Source organism: Abrus precatorius, unplaced genomic scaffold (assembly GCF_003935025.1).
Source record: "Abrus precatorius isolate BTA unplaced genomic scaffold, Abrus_2018 Scaffold7, whole genome shotgun sequence".
NCBI classification, from domain to species: domain Eukaryota; kingdom Viridiplantae; phylum Streptophyta; class Magnoliopsida; order Fabales; family Fabaceae; genus Abrus; species Abrus precatorius.
In genome coordinates this window covers 34,359,183-34,375,666 of record NW_020874417.1, presented here as the reverse complement: position 1 = coordinate 34,375,666, position 16,484 = coordinate 34,359,183, and the positions used below count along the sequence as shown (strand labels likewise).

Here is a 16,484-nt window from a genome sequence, read left to right as displayed (position 1 = left end):
AAAAAGGTAATATTTAATAGGTACCCATCTAATAATAATAAGATAATATAAACAAGAACGTGTCAGAAGAATAGTGTTAGGAGCTTTCTTTCACTTTGAGGAGCACAATCCTCTGTTCTACTTTCCAACGTGGACATCTCAGATTCCTCGGACGGGGTCCTCGCACGTTGCTTCTTTGGTTGGGGACACCTTCCACCTCCAACCACCACTCTCTCCGAAGCAGTTACTTGCTGAGCATCTACATCTACACCCGAGAACTGAGGCAGTGGGGTCAACGCAGCACCACCTCGAAGCACTTTCTCCACACCCATTTGGCAAAGATGCCAATTACCAGTCCACAACAGCCCCACTGCTCCATTCACTGGATTTATAGTACGTCCCACTGCTTCATACAGCAGTGACTGAAACAAAGCTGTTAATGCCATAATGCCACAAAGTCACAACTTCGCCAATCTTCGTACACACACAATGTTTTAACAATTCAAAAATATAGTTAATTTTATTAATGACATTAATTTAATAAATCAGAAATTTAAAATTTTTTCTAAAATTATTAGGACCCATTATCTGATTCTCTTTTTACCTTATTAATTATTTAATCTTCAGTAAAAAAAATTATAAAAATATAAATTAATGCAAGAAAAAATTTACTAGAAACCTTATAGAAGGACCATAAAAAATTTCCTTAAAAAGTCTTATATTTAGGATTAAAGGTAATAATTAAAGGTAATAATTAATTCAATAATATGTCAATAGTATATATATTGACCAGAGTGCACCGACTTTCCAGATAAATTTCTCCCCATCGCATCTTATAAAAATATATTGCATTTACAGTCACGTATTGTGCATAAGAAATTATTAATTCTTGCATGCTAAAAATTGAAATATAAACAAAAATAACAGTTCTTGTATATAATAGTACATACAGTATCTTCATCCAAATTTTAACTGTGACAAGGTTTAATGGATCAAAATACTTGTAATTCAAATGCAACGCCACATGCGTCTTTGTATAAAATAGTTGATGCAAAAACATCGTATAAATATCATTACTACAACATGGGGACCTATGGTTTATTCTAGAATATTATTGATTATCACCTCTACCTACCGATTTGAAATAATCGTGATATATAAGAAAAATTAAAAGCACATAATTCGTGTATCCCCATGTATAATATATTGTATTTGTTGTTCTTGTTTTCCATGCATCATATAATATATGTATAGGCATGCATACCAGATCTTTGGTTGGCGGGTACGGAGGAAAGGAAAGACATGAGGGCGGCACGGCCGAAGAACTTGGCAACAAAGACGGTGGCGTGAGCCTGAGCTTGAGGATTCTCTATCCATAGTAGGCAATGTCGTAGCATGCAGTCATCACTGCAACCCTTTCTAAGGACACGACAACCATTGCAACTCATCTTTTTCTTCTTTTGATCCACCCACCTTAATAAGTTAACTCACTTCCCCACAAAATAATCTTAATTCACATGAATCAACTAGAATGGGACAGTGTATATAGAATATATATTAATTAAAATGGGCATAGTTACCTAGTCGTAGAAACACAAAGGAAGCAGGTTTTTTATATATGAAGGAAGGAAAGTGAGTTAGGCATATGTAGTATATATAAAGTGAGAGTGGGATCCTGCATCATCAATTAATCAACCCTTGTTCACTTTGGTTTAATAATATCATATATTATATTATATAAGTTCAACCATGGTTGAGTTAATAATTAGTAGGGTCATGTGGAAGGAACTGTGGGGCTAGGCAGGATTCCAAAGAAATGGGTGCTCGGGGCTGCTCAGGTTCTCCGCAGATGTTGGAATTTCTCCCTAGTTTGATTCCCTTCAACGTATCTATTTCCAATCACAAGTTCTCTTTTGATTCCCATTCATATCAAAGTAAATATGGAAGCTATATGATGCTGTCATGAATACAGTGATTCATTGTAATTTATTTTATACATATACTTCTTGTTGCAAGAGTTAATAATTTCTTATATGAAAAACTTTCCCATATGCTTTTCATAGCTAGCTAGTAAGAGAATATATATATATATATATATATATATATATATATATATATATATATATATATATATATATATATATAAAGTACTTAAAGATGAGACGAGTTCTAAAAGAATAGACAATGATAACTTCAAAGTGGTGATATTAAGGTAACAATTGATTAAAAATGTAACGTGAGGTTGGGTGATATGTGGCACAAGGAGGATGATGATTAAGCTGGCTACATATAGGCATGGATGTTACAGTCAGAAATTGGATACGTGGCAGTTGGCATCTTTATCCAAAATGGACCACATCGATCTGCTTTCCCATGAAAAGTATTCAGCGTATTTCCCAACAAAATTAATGTCTGTGGAGAATGGGATTCCGATTAGGTTAACCTTTCGTTTCGTAGTTAAGCCTTATGTACATGCATCCTATGGGGTTAAAGGTGACTCTACCATGGTATCAAATTGGTTTTATATTTAAATTGGGGGGCAGGACCCAATATATCCCCAGCTTATTATTAATACTATTAATTAATTTTTATTAGGCCCTACCCATTTCAAAACTAATTTGTGAAAGAGGGGCTATTATTGGTGTATCTTCATTTTAAACAACGAAGTATATGTGTCCCTTCGATGCATCAGGAAGACAAATGGAATTTGGGCATTATTATGATTACATGCTTGCAGGCGTCTTTCAACAAATTTGACCCTTTTTTTGTTGAATCTAATCTCAGTTATTGTTGGAAGATGCCCTCCTCTACCCTTCAATTTAGCACATCGAGATTTGTGTATAAATATTAATTAACAATTTTTATGACAATGATTTCAGTTTTAATATATATTTTTATCTTGACCAATGTTGTGTGTGTAATAAATAACCATTCCTACGGCTTTGATTTTAACCTTTGTCACTCCTTTGTAATTAACGAATCTCGCTTTTAGATTTTGGAGTAGCTCCAATGACAGAAACGAAGTGGAGAAAAGTACAATATACACAAAATTAACTAACTTAAGTTAACAAGTAGATTATTAAATGCTACCTTAGGATAGTTATATTTATTCGGGTTTGCATAAACTTTCTGCCGCGGTACAATTAACTGGCCTAAGGAGAAATAGTAACCTTGAATTTATTAATATATTATATCATCAATCCACCCTAGAAAGATTGATATGCGGTTATGCCGGATTACAATTATTTTTCAATGTTCGTGACGTGCGTTTTAAAGCATGTTTCTGTGGATTTTGGGGAGCAAGTTTGTTTCTTTTGACGTCTACTAGATAAACAAATGGGATAATTAAATTACAATTTCAGAGCACTCACCTGCCTCATGTCACCGTGGTATTTGTACAGCAGCATTGGGTTGGTTTTTACCCCTTTTTTCTCGTGCTTTTTTGGTCTCTGATGTACGTTGGAAGTGTCACGTTGGATTACACTTCCACTAATGCCACAGTACCATTGTGAAAATAAGAAAAAAAATCTTTAAAGAATCTAAAAGTGACCATTATTTTATGTGCAAAACAATTGGTTTGACTTCGAAAACTAGAATAATGGAGCACAAGCTTGCAGTTCACTAAATGTTGATGCATGTGTTGTGAAGCAGACCCTTAGATCCCACCCTAAAAAAAAGCTTTATTTTATATGCTAGACGAATCTACTTCTACTTGCACAACTTTTAAAGCACACTCTTTGGTTATTTGGACATCAAGTGCCAATAGTAGAACAGGAGCTTTGAAACACTTGGCAGTAGCTGATGTTATGATTACAATGGTAATTAAGCTCCCTCTATACATTCAAAAAAACTAACATCAGTCATTAAGATTAATTTTAAACATTCAGAAATACTAAAATTTTATGAAGTAAAACATTTGTTACATAAAAATATAACTTTTTTAATAAAATTTTACTGCTCCTAAATGTTTAAAATAACCTAAAAACTGATATTAACAAAACTGACTAAAATAAATAAATAGATGGTGTGCCATTTCAATTTCAATGAAGGGCAAAGGACCGTTTTAACAACTATTGATAGCATAGATGTCATGGATTACATGATTTCCATTCTACTATTTTGAACTATATGTACTATATTACTCAATTTAGAAGAGATAAACCACTAGTATTGGGAACCTTGTGATCATAGAGTAGAAAACTAAGAAACGAGAAGAAAAAGAAAAGAAAAGCCAATAAATTGAACCAAACTACTTTCAGGAAACTGAATGCCTCCTATTTCTGGAAGGAGTAGATTTGGCTTCTTCTGGATTAGCAGAACTAATACTCTCTGACGAGTCTGAGCCACTATTTTCCCCTTGTCCCCCTTTGCTGGCCCAAAGCTTTATGAAAGATTTCTTAGACTTCAGCAACCCTTTCACCTTGCCAATGACAGCCTTGTCCATGCTGGGTTTGGTATCTCCATCTTTGTCATTGTTTCCAACTCCATTGCTCAGCCTCAATGATGCAAGTTCTTTTCTCAATGCCTTCAGCTCCTCAGCTGTGGCTACACCATCCATGTCATCTTCTGGGTTAGTTGTCCCTGACCTTGAGCTACCATTGGATTCATTGTTCAAATCTTTTATTCCTTTAGGTATGTCAGGAGTGCTTGTACCTGATGATGCAGCAGTTCTTACCTGCTCAAAATATAGTACCTGCACAACCACACGCAATGGTAGCCTCTCATTTTGCACTGCATGCAAACATGCATCAACTGATAGCTTTCTACAATCCATCAGCTTGCATATCCTCTTCTTTTCACTCTTACTGATTCCAGGGTGCTCCTGTAGTGTTTCAAAGCAAGGAAAAAATTAGACGGAATGAATTAATTACCTTCACAAATAACTTTCTAAAAGGGTGTCACTATCAGACTGCAAATGCTAGTGGTGAAGCTAAAATATGACAGGATATTTAGAAACAGAATTATTCTATATTAATGCCAAGATGAAATATGCAAATTGAGTCAGAATTTCTTTACAAGAACAGTTACCTTCAGATATGTGTCAATAGCCCTGTAAAGGCTATCATGAGCAGGTCGAGAGATTGTAGACATTAAATCAGCAAGATTAACAAAATCTGACAAAGGCAAGTTGGCATCCTTTGCAATTTCGGCCAGGTATCCATCTATGAGTTTTGCAACCATTAGCTTGGATGCATCTGATAATATTCCTGGCTTTCTTATTCCCTCCAGTTCACCACCCCCAACTGATTCAATCTCGGCATTGTGATCTATCATAAAAAACTCTCTTAAAATTTTCTGTACTATACTAACATCATAGATTGTAGTATCCCCATCTGGTGCGCGAATCAAAATGTCACTTACAGAAGCTTCCTCCAGTTGCTGCCCAATTCTCTTGACCAGCTCTTCTTTAATCCTATCGCCTGATTCTACAAAAATGGCAGCTTTCAATAATTTGAGTAAGAATCTACAAGAAACACTGCCTTTCTCAGCAGGCAACAACCACACAATAGTTTCAACTATCATGCGATGCTTTGACACATCCCCACATTGGATCATACCCTTACTGAAATTTGGCAATCTTCTGTAAACATAAGCTTTCAAAGCTTCACCAATTACTTCGTTAGATTGAAGTGCCTTGGATTTAATATTTGCAATTACAGACTTGTACAAATCAACTTCAAGTTCACATAAATCTTCAACCCACCAGTCTTTTGGCACCAGTCGAGTTCTGATTCCATTCTGGTTTGACTCAATCCCATTTTCCTCAGGAAGCTTTTTCCGGTTATAGGTGTAGGACCAGTCAACTTTGGATACATCAGCACATGCCTTATTTGCTATAGATTCAATGCAATGATTAACCACCTTTAGGTCCTCAGCAAAGGTTAACATAGACTTTGAAGTCTGAAGAAGGATGATTGAATCTTTCCAACTACGGAAAATGCTAGAGCTGAGGAAAACATCAATCTTGTAAATGAGGTTTCCTTTTTCAATAGCCTCATGCATTCCAAGATACTCTGCTGCACATCGAGTTGCTATTACATTGTAAGGATTAAGGGTAACAATCATGCCATAGCAAAACTTAGCACATGTCTCAAAGGCACTTGCACCACCAGGAATGTCAGAAATCTGAACTTCATCTAAATTTTCTTCATTGGTGAGGGAGATCAACTTCTGTAAGTGAGAACTCTTTGATAGAAGAGGAAACTACACATCAAAGGATTTGTTATATCAGTAACATAAAATGAAAACTTGTAACCAAAATGATTTAGCTGTTATTTGTAACGTTGTGACTAAATGAGCCATGTTTCCCAAACCACACAATGATTTTTCAAGTAATGGTGGCCGAGCCAGATTCTTTGTAAATATAACTGAATTTTAAACTCCCAACAGATGAAACTTAAACATGTTCAATTCAGCCTTTAATAATTTAGTTAATATAGGTCAATAACAGCACTTAAAAGTTTTGCTCCCTATTAAGGTCAAGCATGAATGACTTGCTTTTATCAAGAGAAATGTGAATTTAGACAAATAGTTTACCTATTTGAGTTTTTTATCACGAGTTTTGTTACTGTGTGCCCCTTGGGCATAAGTTAAGGAATAAAAAATAAAACCTATTACATGAAAAAAATAATTAAATATCTTGAAAATCCAAAAACAAGAAATAACAAAATGCTTTTTTTTTTCTTGAATGCGTGTCCTATGGGAAAAGAACATCAAAGAACAAATCATCCTCATCCTTCATACATTAATACATTGGGAAAATATTAACAAAGTATGAACTTCTGACAGTAATTGTCCAGAAATTGCCGTAAATATATAAGAGTTGTAGACATCATTAAGCCAATATGGAAACTCGCAGTTGGAGACTAGATAAGTTTAATGGGTTAAAGCATACCTTATGTAAATAAAACTTTATATCTCCTATGCTAACAATGATGTCTGATGCCAACTCACTTGCCACATACCTGCACAAAAATGCATCATGAAAACAACTCATTTATTTTATATCACGCATGACAATGCCAGTAGCCACCACAGAAGTTGGAACCATTCAGCGATAAGAAGAGAAAGAGATTGAAGTTGTTGTCCCCAACTAAAAAGAGGAAGAATAAGCAGGATAAAAATGGAATACCTCCTCTTAGTCACCTGATGAATGCAGGACACATGCTTTCATTACCAATCAAAAAAAGAAACTAAAGAAAGAATCTGTTGGGAAAATGTATATCATGCTTACCAGCATATGTAAATTCATTTATTTTTGGACAAAAGATTATCAACAAATGAAACTCGCATTGCAGCTAAAACAATGTGTGTATTAAAGAGAATATATAATCTCACCTAACATTGTTCCCATCACTCTGAAAAGTATCTGGCTTGGAACCAAGTTTCATGAACTTCATCTTGACAATATAAGATCTGCTTCCTCTCAAGTGATGACTCAACCAAAAAGAAAAAACTCCACTTCTACTTAATAGCCAATTTCTAAACCCAGTAAATCATAGTTATAGCCCCACCAAACATACCTACATAAATAGCATCCGAAAAAGTTTCCCAGAAAAGGAAGGAGAAGACAACCACAGCTCACACTGAAATGAATCCAAGTTTGTTGGCTTTAAGAGAGAAAAGAAAGGTTTATAGAGAAGGAAGGTTAAATAGTGCAAAGTGTGAGCGAATCTTGACAGCAAACAAGGCAGAAGGTGTATGAATAAGAGAGATGAAATAGTCCAATTTTTTAAGCAAAGGTTCTCTTCTCTTAAATGGTAAGAGACCCTAACAAGAGATTGTTTCCTTGGTCGCCGGCAAAGCCCACGGAGCCCGGGCTCACCAAGTCAGCTAAGGGGACATAGCCAACACACTATTAACACTAAACAATTCTCAAACCAGAGACACAAATCTGACTCCACCTCACTTTCCCATATTTCTTTATCATTCACTTTCTGATTCTTTGTTTTTTTAAAGCCAATAAAGATCCATACCACCAACACCCTCTGCCTCCACTGCCTTTAAAGCTCCAACTTCCAAATCCAGCATGTATATATTTCTAATGCTTTTCCTTTCTTTTCTTTTTTCTTTACCGTTGAAGTTTGAAAAACTGCAACTGAAAACAGCATCTCGGTATCAGTTGGAAAAACCACCAAAACTGTAGACAGCAAGAATCTTTTGCCAAGTATGGAATAAATGAAGAAGATCACGAATATGGAGTTATTATAGTAATGAGCAATCATACATCAGCTACTTGCAAGAATATATCATAAACAAACTTGGGCTGAAATCTGAGGAATCCACCAGAATGTGTCACATAAATCTAGTAAAATAATGAAGGCAAGATCATAACTTTATACAGCGTTGTGGTGTGAAACTCTCAACCACACATGAAGAAACATGCCTTAGATCATCCACTTGCAAATCACAATGACAAGCTCCAATCTTCACTCTCCGTGTAGTTCCCAACATCACCCAAGACCCATTTTTTAAAACCGAAAATATAGAGATAAACAACTACACGCATTGCAAAAATAAAAAAATGCCCTCCAATGTACATTAAATTAAGAGGGGAAAAAGAATCATTATTCAAGTGAAAAACAATGAAAGAATATCACAACACAACACAACCATGAAGCTGGAGGTAATAAAATAAAGCCACTGAAAAAGTAAAATGACCAAATGCTAAAAGGTCTTACACCAGAGTCACAGTGAAGAGAATCGCACACAGTGGGAGTTCAATAGAACATAGACAAGACAAATGGTGCACTGCAATAGCTGTTGTTGCTGTGCATGACAGAGTGTGTGAATGGAGTCAGGAGAAGCAAAGTGAGTTTCAACTTTCAACAGAAGCTGAAGAAGAAAAACACAGAAGAATCCATCAGAGAATGAGCTGAGTTTCTCATGTTCATGCATCTAACTCCAAGTACACAAAATGCCAAGCTGTTAGGAAATGTTATATGAGGGATGGAACCTTGAAGATTGCCACTTTGTTACACTTTTCCTAAAGCATTTTGGTCTTAAATTTTAGGAGAGAAAGTTAGTACCACACAATTCAATTTCTGGGCACGTAGCTGACTTATGCACGCCAAAACTGACACTTCAGCTTTCTTTTATGGTTCCCTTCAATAACGCGGTGTCCTATAGGCTTATATTAAATGGACCTCTCATTAAATGCCTCTGTTCTGATCGAAGGCCACAGTATGTATGTGTTTGTGTGTAGCCAACTCAGTCCTAATCCTCCACCGCTTCATTTCCATCATCACTCAACGCTTTTTCCTTAGTGGACAGTTGTCAAAAGCATTTTTTACTTTCTACGTCTACAAAATCACATCAAATTCTGATTATATTTATTCATTTATACACATCAAATCCATTTAATGCCATTTTTATTAGACAAGTTAAGTTTTAACTTAGGGCATTCTTGTTATTGAACAAAGCAATTTTATTTTTATAGGAGAAAGCTTTTTTAAATAAAGAAAAAATTATACTTACATGGCTAATCTTAACCCTTTTTTATATAAAATACAAGACAAAATTATAAGATTGTCTTAAATATTAGGAAAAATAGTGTGTGTATAACTGAGTAAGGAACCAATAGCCTAATTTTAAATGAATTTTAGAATGAAAGTGACTTGAAAAGGAACTTTGAGACTAATAACACGTCCTTTCTTTTTTTAAAAAAAATATATATTACTTCTTTCATCACATTCATTTAAAGTAAATAAGTGAGAGAATCGAATTTTAAGGTAAATGTGGAGATTTGGTATTACTTAAAGCAAGGCTCATTGGCAAAACTCAACTTTTTTTATTGTGTGTCAAAATTAATATCCTTAATTCCTTGTTGAAGATCGCAAGGAAGATTACAAGATGGTTGCTTGAAAAGCTATTATAAAAATAAAATTAGTGATCAACATTTTATCTGGGAATATAAATTGTGCTGCTTGGTTTCAACCTCAACTTGCAGGGTATATTTTTCTTCAAATGATGTAGTGTAAAAGCATTTCCAATACTTGAAGGGAAAAAAAATCCAATACTTGCTGTAATCACAACTTAACAATGGATAGACATCCAAACCTGAAGTAAAATGTTTAACTATGATGCACTTCACAAGATTGATCGAGTACTATAGCAGCTTTATTGTGATCATGTTACTAGTGATTTGTATCACTTGAACAGTGTGATAAGTCCCGAAGTTACACGTAAATGAAATTATCCAGGCGAATGCAAGGAGGGTCAAAAAGGCCTTTAATTCCAAGCCTCGTACTTGGCTAAAATTTCACATATTGATCCAGACATGATACAACATGTAACTTATATTTCACATATTCATCCCGACATGATATAACATGTAACTTATAAACGAAGATATAATGTTGAAAAGTTAAGTTAAAAAAAAAAACAAGCGAAGTCAATCTACTGGTATACATATATTAAACTAAGAAAACTATTGATTAGTAATTGATTATTTGTTAACTCATTTTTAAGTTCAATGTATTTATTTACCTAACTCTTATAGAATGGTTAAGTTTATAAAAAACGATATAAAAAAATCATATCGTTTTTTATAAACTTTAGTAAAAATAACCTCTTCATATCCATGAAATACGTTTAGAAATCACATTGTACTGGAAAACCATTCAATAATATATTGGATTTCCACTTAAACACATCTTCTTAATAGTGGTAGTCTACTATATTTATTTAAACAAGAACTTGCCTCACTATGCACATGTTTAGGTCTGTCATTCTTTTTTCTTTTTTTTAAGTTTTGAGAAGGTGATTAAACTAAGCTTTTACACATGGTGCTGACTGTATGACCACAAATACTAAATATTCCACCTTGAAATATTTATTTAGTATATTCCTTCACTGTCACTTGATTCCTTCAACTTTGAGATTGAGCTAGCTGGTTCAAATTCAAAGACTGTGCTAAGTGCATAGGTGAACTTGTCCAAACTCATGGTATATTGGTGAGATTCCCAACAAGGATTAGTCAACGGCTCATGGTCACGCCGAGTGCCAAAAAGTGGCCAACATTGCCTAATTTTAACCATTTGGATCTCAAAAGAATATAACCCTCTTATCATAGTTGTGGAAAAAGGGTCCCCCCCTATGTGTTCATCTCTATCAATGCTGACCCACAGCTTGTTCCTTTGCCTCAACCATCCAAATTCTGTTTGTTTGGGACAGTAATGTTTAGGCAAAATAAACAAAGAAAACAAGCTTAAATTGGGACAGTGAGGACTACCATTTTATATAGAAATTGTCAATTTTATATATCAAACTTAGCTAATATTGTTTCTGTGGGGTGGGAGACAGTGTAATCATAATAGAGTGTGAGAATCCTTTATCCGTTTAATGCTGCAGATTTTGTGCATAAACTCTGAGATCTTAGCTAGCAATGGTACTACTTGATTTCCTTTCAGACTAATTAAAACAGCCATTGCATGCAGAACTCATAACGTACAAATTAGCTAGTTAAAGAAGTTTGTACGGAAATTTAATTGATCCCTGCGTTCCAGAATTCACATGGCATGTAATAACATTTGCTGCAACTGTACCATTTGATCAAATAAAAAAGAATAATCATACGGTTAGGTAGAACACATAATTATAAATGTTAAAAATACATTATCACTCTAGCTAAAAGAAAATATCTTGGGATTTAAATCCCACATATTGGAACAGATTTTGCGCATATATAAAATAGCTAGCATGTTTTCTTTTTTAGTTAAAATATTTGCATTGATCAATGTTTTAGCACACTAAATAGCAATATCTTTTTTAAGTTTAAGGATTTTATTAATCACTGTTAAGAATTACTAATTTTTTATTTAAAATATGTTAAAATATATTAAAAAATCATAAAAATGAATATTTGAATTTTGTTAATCAATATATTTCCTAAATTTAAACAGTATATCAGGTTGTAACAAAATATTTGATGACACAAACTTGAGACTTGAAATGATACTCTAATTACGCTATCATCTTCCAAGTTAATATATTGGCAAATAATGGAATAGCGTCTCATGACTTTATATGCATCTGACGTTGGTTGTGACTGGTTTTTACTTTTTACACGGAACGTGTTGGCATAAAGTAAAATTTGAATGTGTGAAGTGTTCAGCAGAAAAAATAAATTGGTATGTGTAACGTGATGGGTGTGTGTGGTGATATGAAACAAATATATTAATCTTTGCTTTAGCATCACATCCACTATTTGTGTTTGTGACAGCAATAAGAAAATGAAAGTAATGGTACGACATCAAATGCAGCAAATGCATATGATTCTATGACTAAGTACTAACCATATTTCTCGTGGCATTGAGGTCCAATATAAGATCATTAAAGAGCATGCAACCTATCTACAAGTTTGAATAAATTAAAAGTTATACAGAATTTAATGCATCCTAAGCATCATCACTCGTTTCTTCTCACTTTTTTTTTATAACTTTTTAATATGTAACAAATAATATAGCTTAAAAATATTAAATATGAGCAAATATTAAAATTTATAGTATTTTTATCCCTCGGTTTTGGATTTTGGGGTATAATTTATTGCCAGAGGCACTTTTATATTCTCTAGAAACTGAGGGAATCGAATAAATTTTTGTTCCTAAAATAAAAAAAACAGAGTATTTGAATCGCTAACCCAATTGTTTGAGGAATACATTGAATGTTCCATTAACCATCTTTTTTTTCTTGAAAAATCAGCCAAAATAGTTAGATTCATATATGGATAAACTTGACAGTTCATGGATAAATTAATTCAAATATTTATCATTCTTTCTTTCTCGCAAAGTTTCCATAAATTTCTAAATGAGGAAAGAATTTCCAATATTGTGGAATCATTTCCTCTTTTTTTTTTTTCACATGAACTATTATTGAAAAAAATCAGAATTAAACTACACTGTGCCAAAATTTATAAAGCAAGTAAAAGTTTTGATGATGTATTTGCAAAACTGAAGGTCAAAAGCACGTTAAAAAGAATTTTGTTTGAACGAATGGAGAAAATAATATATCATATTCCTCACTATAAATTAAACTCTTTTTTTAATGTTTTTATAAGTAATGTGGTATGTTACTGAATGCCGGACGTATTCTACTAATTACTTTGTACTATCCTTTTTATAATTATAAAATATATTAATTACTTAGAAAATTTAAAAATAGAAGTGGGTTCTAGAATTGAATTTTCGGACGGTGGTGTAAAAAATAAAGCCCAAAAATTTTCTATCTTTTTTTTTTTAAATTAATATTTTACTATCTATATTACGGGTGGAAAAAATATCAAGGAAATTCCCCAGTGGTTGCAGAGAGCCCATTTTTAGTTATATGAGACTTTGGGTTTTTATGAATGCTTTAAAATTGTTGTTTTGTAGACTCTCTGGCCCAGAAAAATGTTTCATTGGGACGCTCTTAGCCGAGCTATCTTTTGAACCAAATAAGGAGGTGTGGGCTTAAATGTTGTTGCCAAGTCGTTTCTTGGCCTTTTTTTATGCTAAAAAGTAATATGGTTGACCAAAAACATTTTCAATTTAATGGCCAGTTTCTAAGAGCTTTTAAACAAATAAAGATATTGATTTTTTTTACATTTTTAATAAAAAAAAATACTGCAAACCAAAATGGGGATTATATGTTAATTATTTTTATTGTGTCATTATCCTTAATTCAAAGGTGCAAATAATCTACTCAAAAATATTAGGTGTTAGTTAATCCTTTTTACAAAGCAAGTTAGAAAAGTTAATCAAGATGCTTAACAAAAAAAAAAAGATGCTTTATGACAGTTTTATGGTCCGACACACTTAAATTTTTTTAAATACGGGAAAAGTCAATCCTGTTTTATTCTTTTATTTCTCTTCTAGTTTAGTATCACGGATGAGTCTTTTCTTATGTATCCATGGACATTATTAAATTAAGATAATTTATTGAATACGAAAATATATTGTATAATTTTTTTATTTTAATAATTTGTATTATTTAAAGAGTAATTTTTTTAATAATAATAATAAACACTATATACTAAAGAGATAAAAAATGAAAATTAAGCCAAATTGAATATTAATTAAAAAGAAACAATAATAAACATAAAAATGATGTCAAAGATAATTATTGTTAAAACCACGCTCATTTAAAGGTGAAAACTTGTAAAGTGAAATTTGTTTTTATTCATTGAATTTAATTTATAATCATTACCCTCAATCTTAAAAAAAAATCAGTTACATTTATTGTTATTTCAAAATATAGTTTTATTATTTTATCAACAGGTGAATGTTTATATTTTACTTTCTATATACTTTAAATTTATAATATATTTTTTTTATAAGCACAGACGTGTAATACATCCATAAGTTTCATGAATTAAAATATTGAAAATTTAGATTCATTGTATATAATTATTTGTGTAAATATAAAAAACTATCTTTAATCGTTAAATTATATAGTAAAATAAAACCCATGTATATTATACGAGTTACTACCTAATGTAATGAAAAAATTGCTTGAGAGATGCTGTCACTTTATCACTGTTGATTCGTTGAGTGTATAGAAAAAGAAATTATTTACATACAATGAAATAAACGTAATGTTTACTTCCGATAAGTCACCATAGTTTAATTATTTTTGCGTTCAATCTTGTCTTATTATCTAATCCACTGAGGCTTCCACGTGAAGCACGCCCATCGCAAACGGCAACCTTCAAAAAGAAAGTTAAAGATTATGTCACTGCTATGAGTTAATTATATATGCTTTCACTGGGCTTAATATCAATGAAGTGTTCTTTCTGTTATATTTTGTTTCTCTTTTTTTAATGAGTTTACTGTATAAGAATGAATGAAAAATGCAGCTGCCCATGACAGAGAAAGAAGTGGACTAACAAAAAGTAAATGCTGTTTCTTTCACGTTTCTCATGCGTTTCTTCAACGTCATTTCCCATGAGTTATCTTTTGGAGATTAATTGTAATTAAGGATGATTTTGTGTGTATCTGGGGAAGGTACTGGTGATACATTGAAGAAGCTGATAACTGCTGCATTTCTAATAAGGCAGCAAAACACTTGCAGCAACTTGCTGCATATTTATGCACGCAAAGGACGTAGATGAGACTCTCAAATTTGTATAACCATACACTAAGGATCGCTCAAAAGAAAATCTAACCATACACTAATCTTAACATTAAATGACATTTTTAAAAACAAAGGTTGTGTAAAATAAAAAGGTATAAAACATTTGTATTATATTTCACTTTTTAACAACAGAAAACTGTTTTTTTTTTTAACACAGAGTGAAATTCAAACTTCATCTATATATTTGGACAAATAAAAATATATAAAACAAAGAGATGAACGTATATATTTTTTATACATTTTAATTTATTATCAGCCAAAAAGTGTGATTATACTATTCATTTTCACGTTACAACATCAATTAATAGTTTTTTAAAACCATAAATATCTTTTTTTTAATAATCTTACTCAAGTCATATACAATCACTTTGTAGCTTTGGAAACCACCCATGATAATCAATTAACTTCCAACAAACAACTCAAGTGAAGAATCATTTCTACCAACAACAATACTCGGCAACACCATACGATTTTAGACATTGCTTTGATGTTGTTGTAAATAACAACTCTGTACCTGACATTTGCCATTAACTTCTACAATCATTTGGGTTATTACATTTTGATGTATGTGGGTCTTTTTTTAACGCCTTCGATTCATTGTCACGGATATTTTCTTATTGGCGATTATAGTCAATACCTTTGGATTATTGTTTAGGTAAAATCCAAATCTGAAGTTAACATGCATGTGCGTAATTTTATATGCATGGTTAAAACACAGTTCAATTTGAAAGTTAAGATAGTCAGAACAGATAATGAACCCGAGTTTATGTCACATGAATTTTATCTATAATAAAGAATTATCCATAGAAAATTTTGTGTTTAATGCTTTCAATAGAATGGTTAAGTTGAACAAAAGCATTTTTAGTTTTTTTTTTTTTTTTAATGTAGTGAGTAATTTTACATACACAAATATTTAAATTTAAAATTCGTTTACCACTCGAACTAACCTCTAATTAGTGAAAATAATTCTTCTAATTTAAATTCAACAAAATATAAATAAATAATTTATTATTTTATTTTATTTTAACATGTAATATATTTTTAAAATATTAAAAATATACAATTTTAGATAATATATTTATAATAATTTAAATTATGTTAACTTTAATCTTCAAATTAATTAATTTTGTATCATATAAAAATTATTAAATAACATAAGTATTTAAATTTGACATTTATTATAAATATATTTTAACTTTAATTTTATAAAATAATTAATTTGTCACTAAAATTACATTTATGTTAATCCAATAAATTTAATTTTTGTAAATTTTATATTTTTAAAATAGTTTTTATGGGACACATTTTTAGTTATGTCATATTGGTAATTATATTATAAGATAAATAAGATATCAAGTGACGTGGCGTATTTAATACATATTTCATCATCAATA

General features: G+C 31.9%; 2 protein-coding genes across 2 annotated transcripts; both read right to left on the bottom strand.

Moving 5' to 3' along the window:
* Nucleotides 1–62: 62 nt before the first annotated feature.
* LOC113873612 (LOB domain-containing protein 38-like) lies at nucleotides 63–1,427 on the bottom strand. The gene is made up of 2 exons (XM_027511813.1): nucleotides 1,244–1,427; nucleotides 63–412 (listed from the first exon to the last, which is right to left on the bottom strand). Exons 1-2 carry the CDS (start codon nucleotides 1,425–1,427, stop codon nucleotides 63–65), a joined length of 534 nt encoding a protein of 177 aa, XP_027367614.1.
* A 2,807-nt stretch (nucleotides 1,428–4,234) lies between these two features.
* LOC113873619 (BTB/POZ domain-containing protein NPY2) lies at nucleotides 4,235–7,379 on the bottom strand. The gene is made up of 4 exons (XM_027511820.1): nucleotides 7,318–7,379; nucleotides 6,875–6,944; nucleotides 5,008–6,183; nucleotides 4,235–4,801 (listed from the first exon to the last, which is right to left on the bottom strand). Exons 1-4 carry the CDS (start codon nucleotides 7,377–7,379, stop codon nucleotides 4,235–4,237), a joined length of 1,875 nt encoding a protein of 624 aa, XP_027367621.1.
* Nucleotides 7,380–16,484: the final 9,105 nt, after the last annotated feature.

Coding starts and splice junctions, on each gene's coding strand:
- LOC113873619 (XM_027511820.1), bottom strand. CDS start 7,379: ATGAAGTTCATGAAACTTGGTTCCAAGCCAGATACTTTTCAGAGTGAT. Junction 6,945..7,317: donor AGTGATGGGAACAATGTTAG/GTGAGATTATAT, acceptor ATTTTTGTGCAG/GTATGTGGCAAGTGAGTTGG. Junction 6,184..6,874: donor TAAAGTTTTATTTACATAAG/GTATGCTTTAAC, acceptor TTTGATGTGTAG/TTTCCTCTTCTATCAAAGAG.
- LOC113873612 (XM_027511813.1), bottom strand. CDS start 1,427: ATGAGTTGCAATGGTTGTCGTGTCCTTAGAAAGGGTTGCAGTGATGAC. Junction 413..1,243: donor ACCCGCCAACCAAAGATCTG/GTATGCATGCCT, acceptor TGGCATTAACAG/CTTTGTTTCAGTCACTGCTG.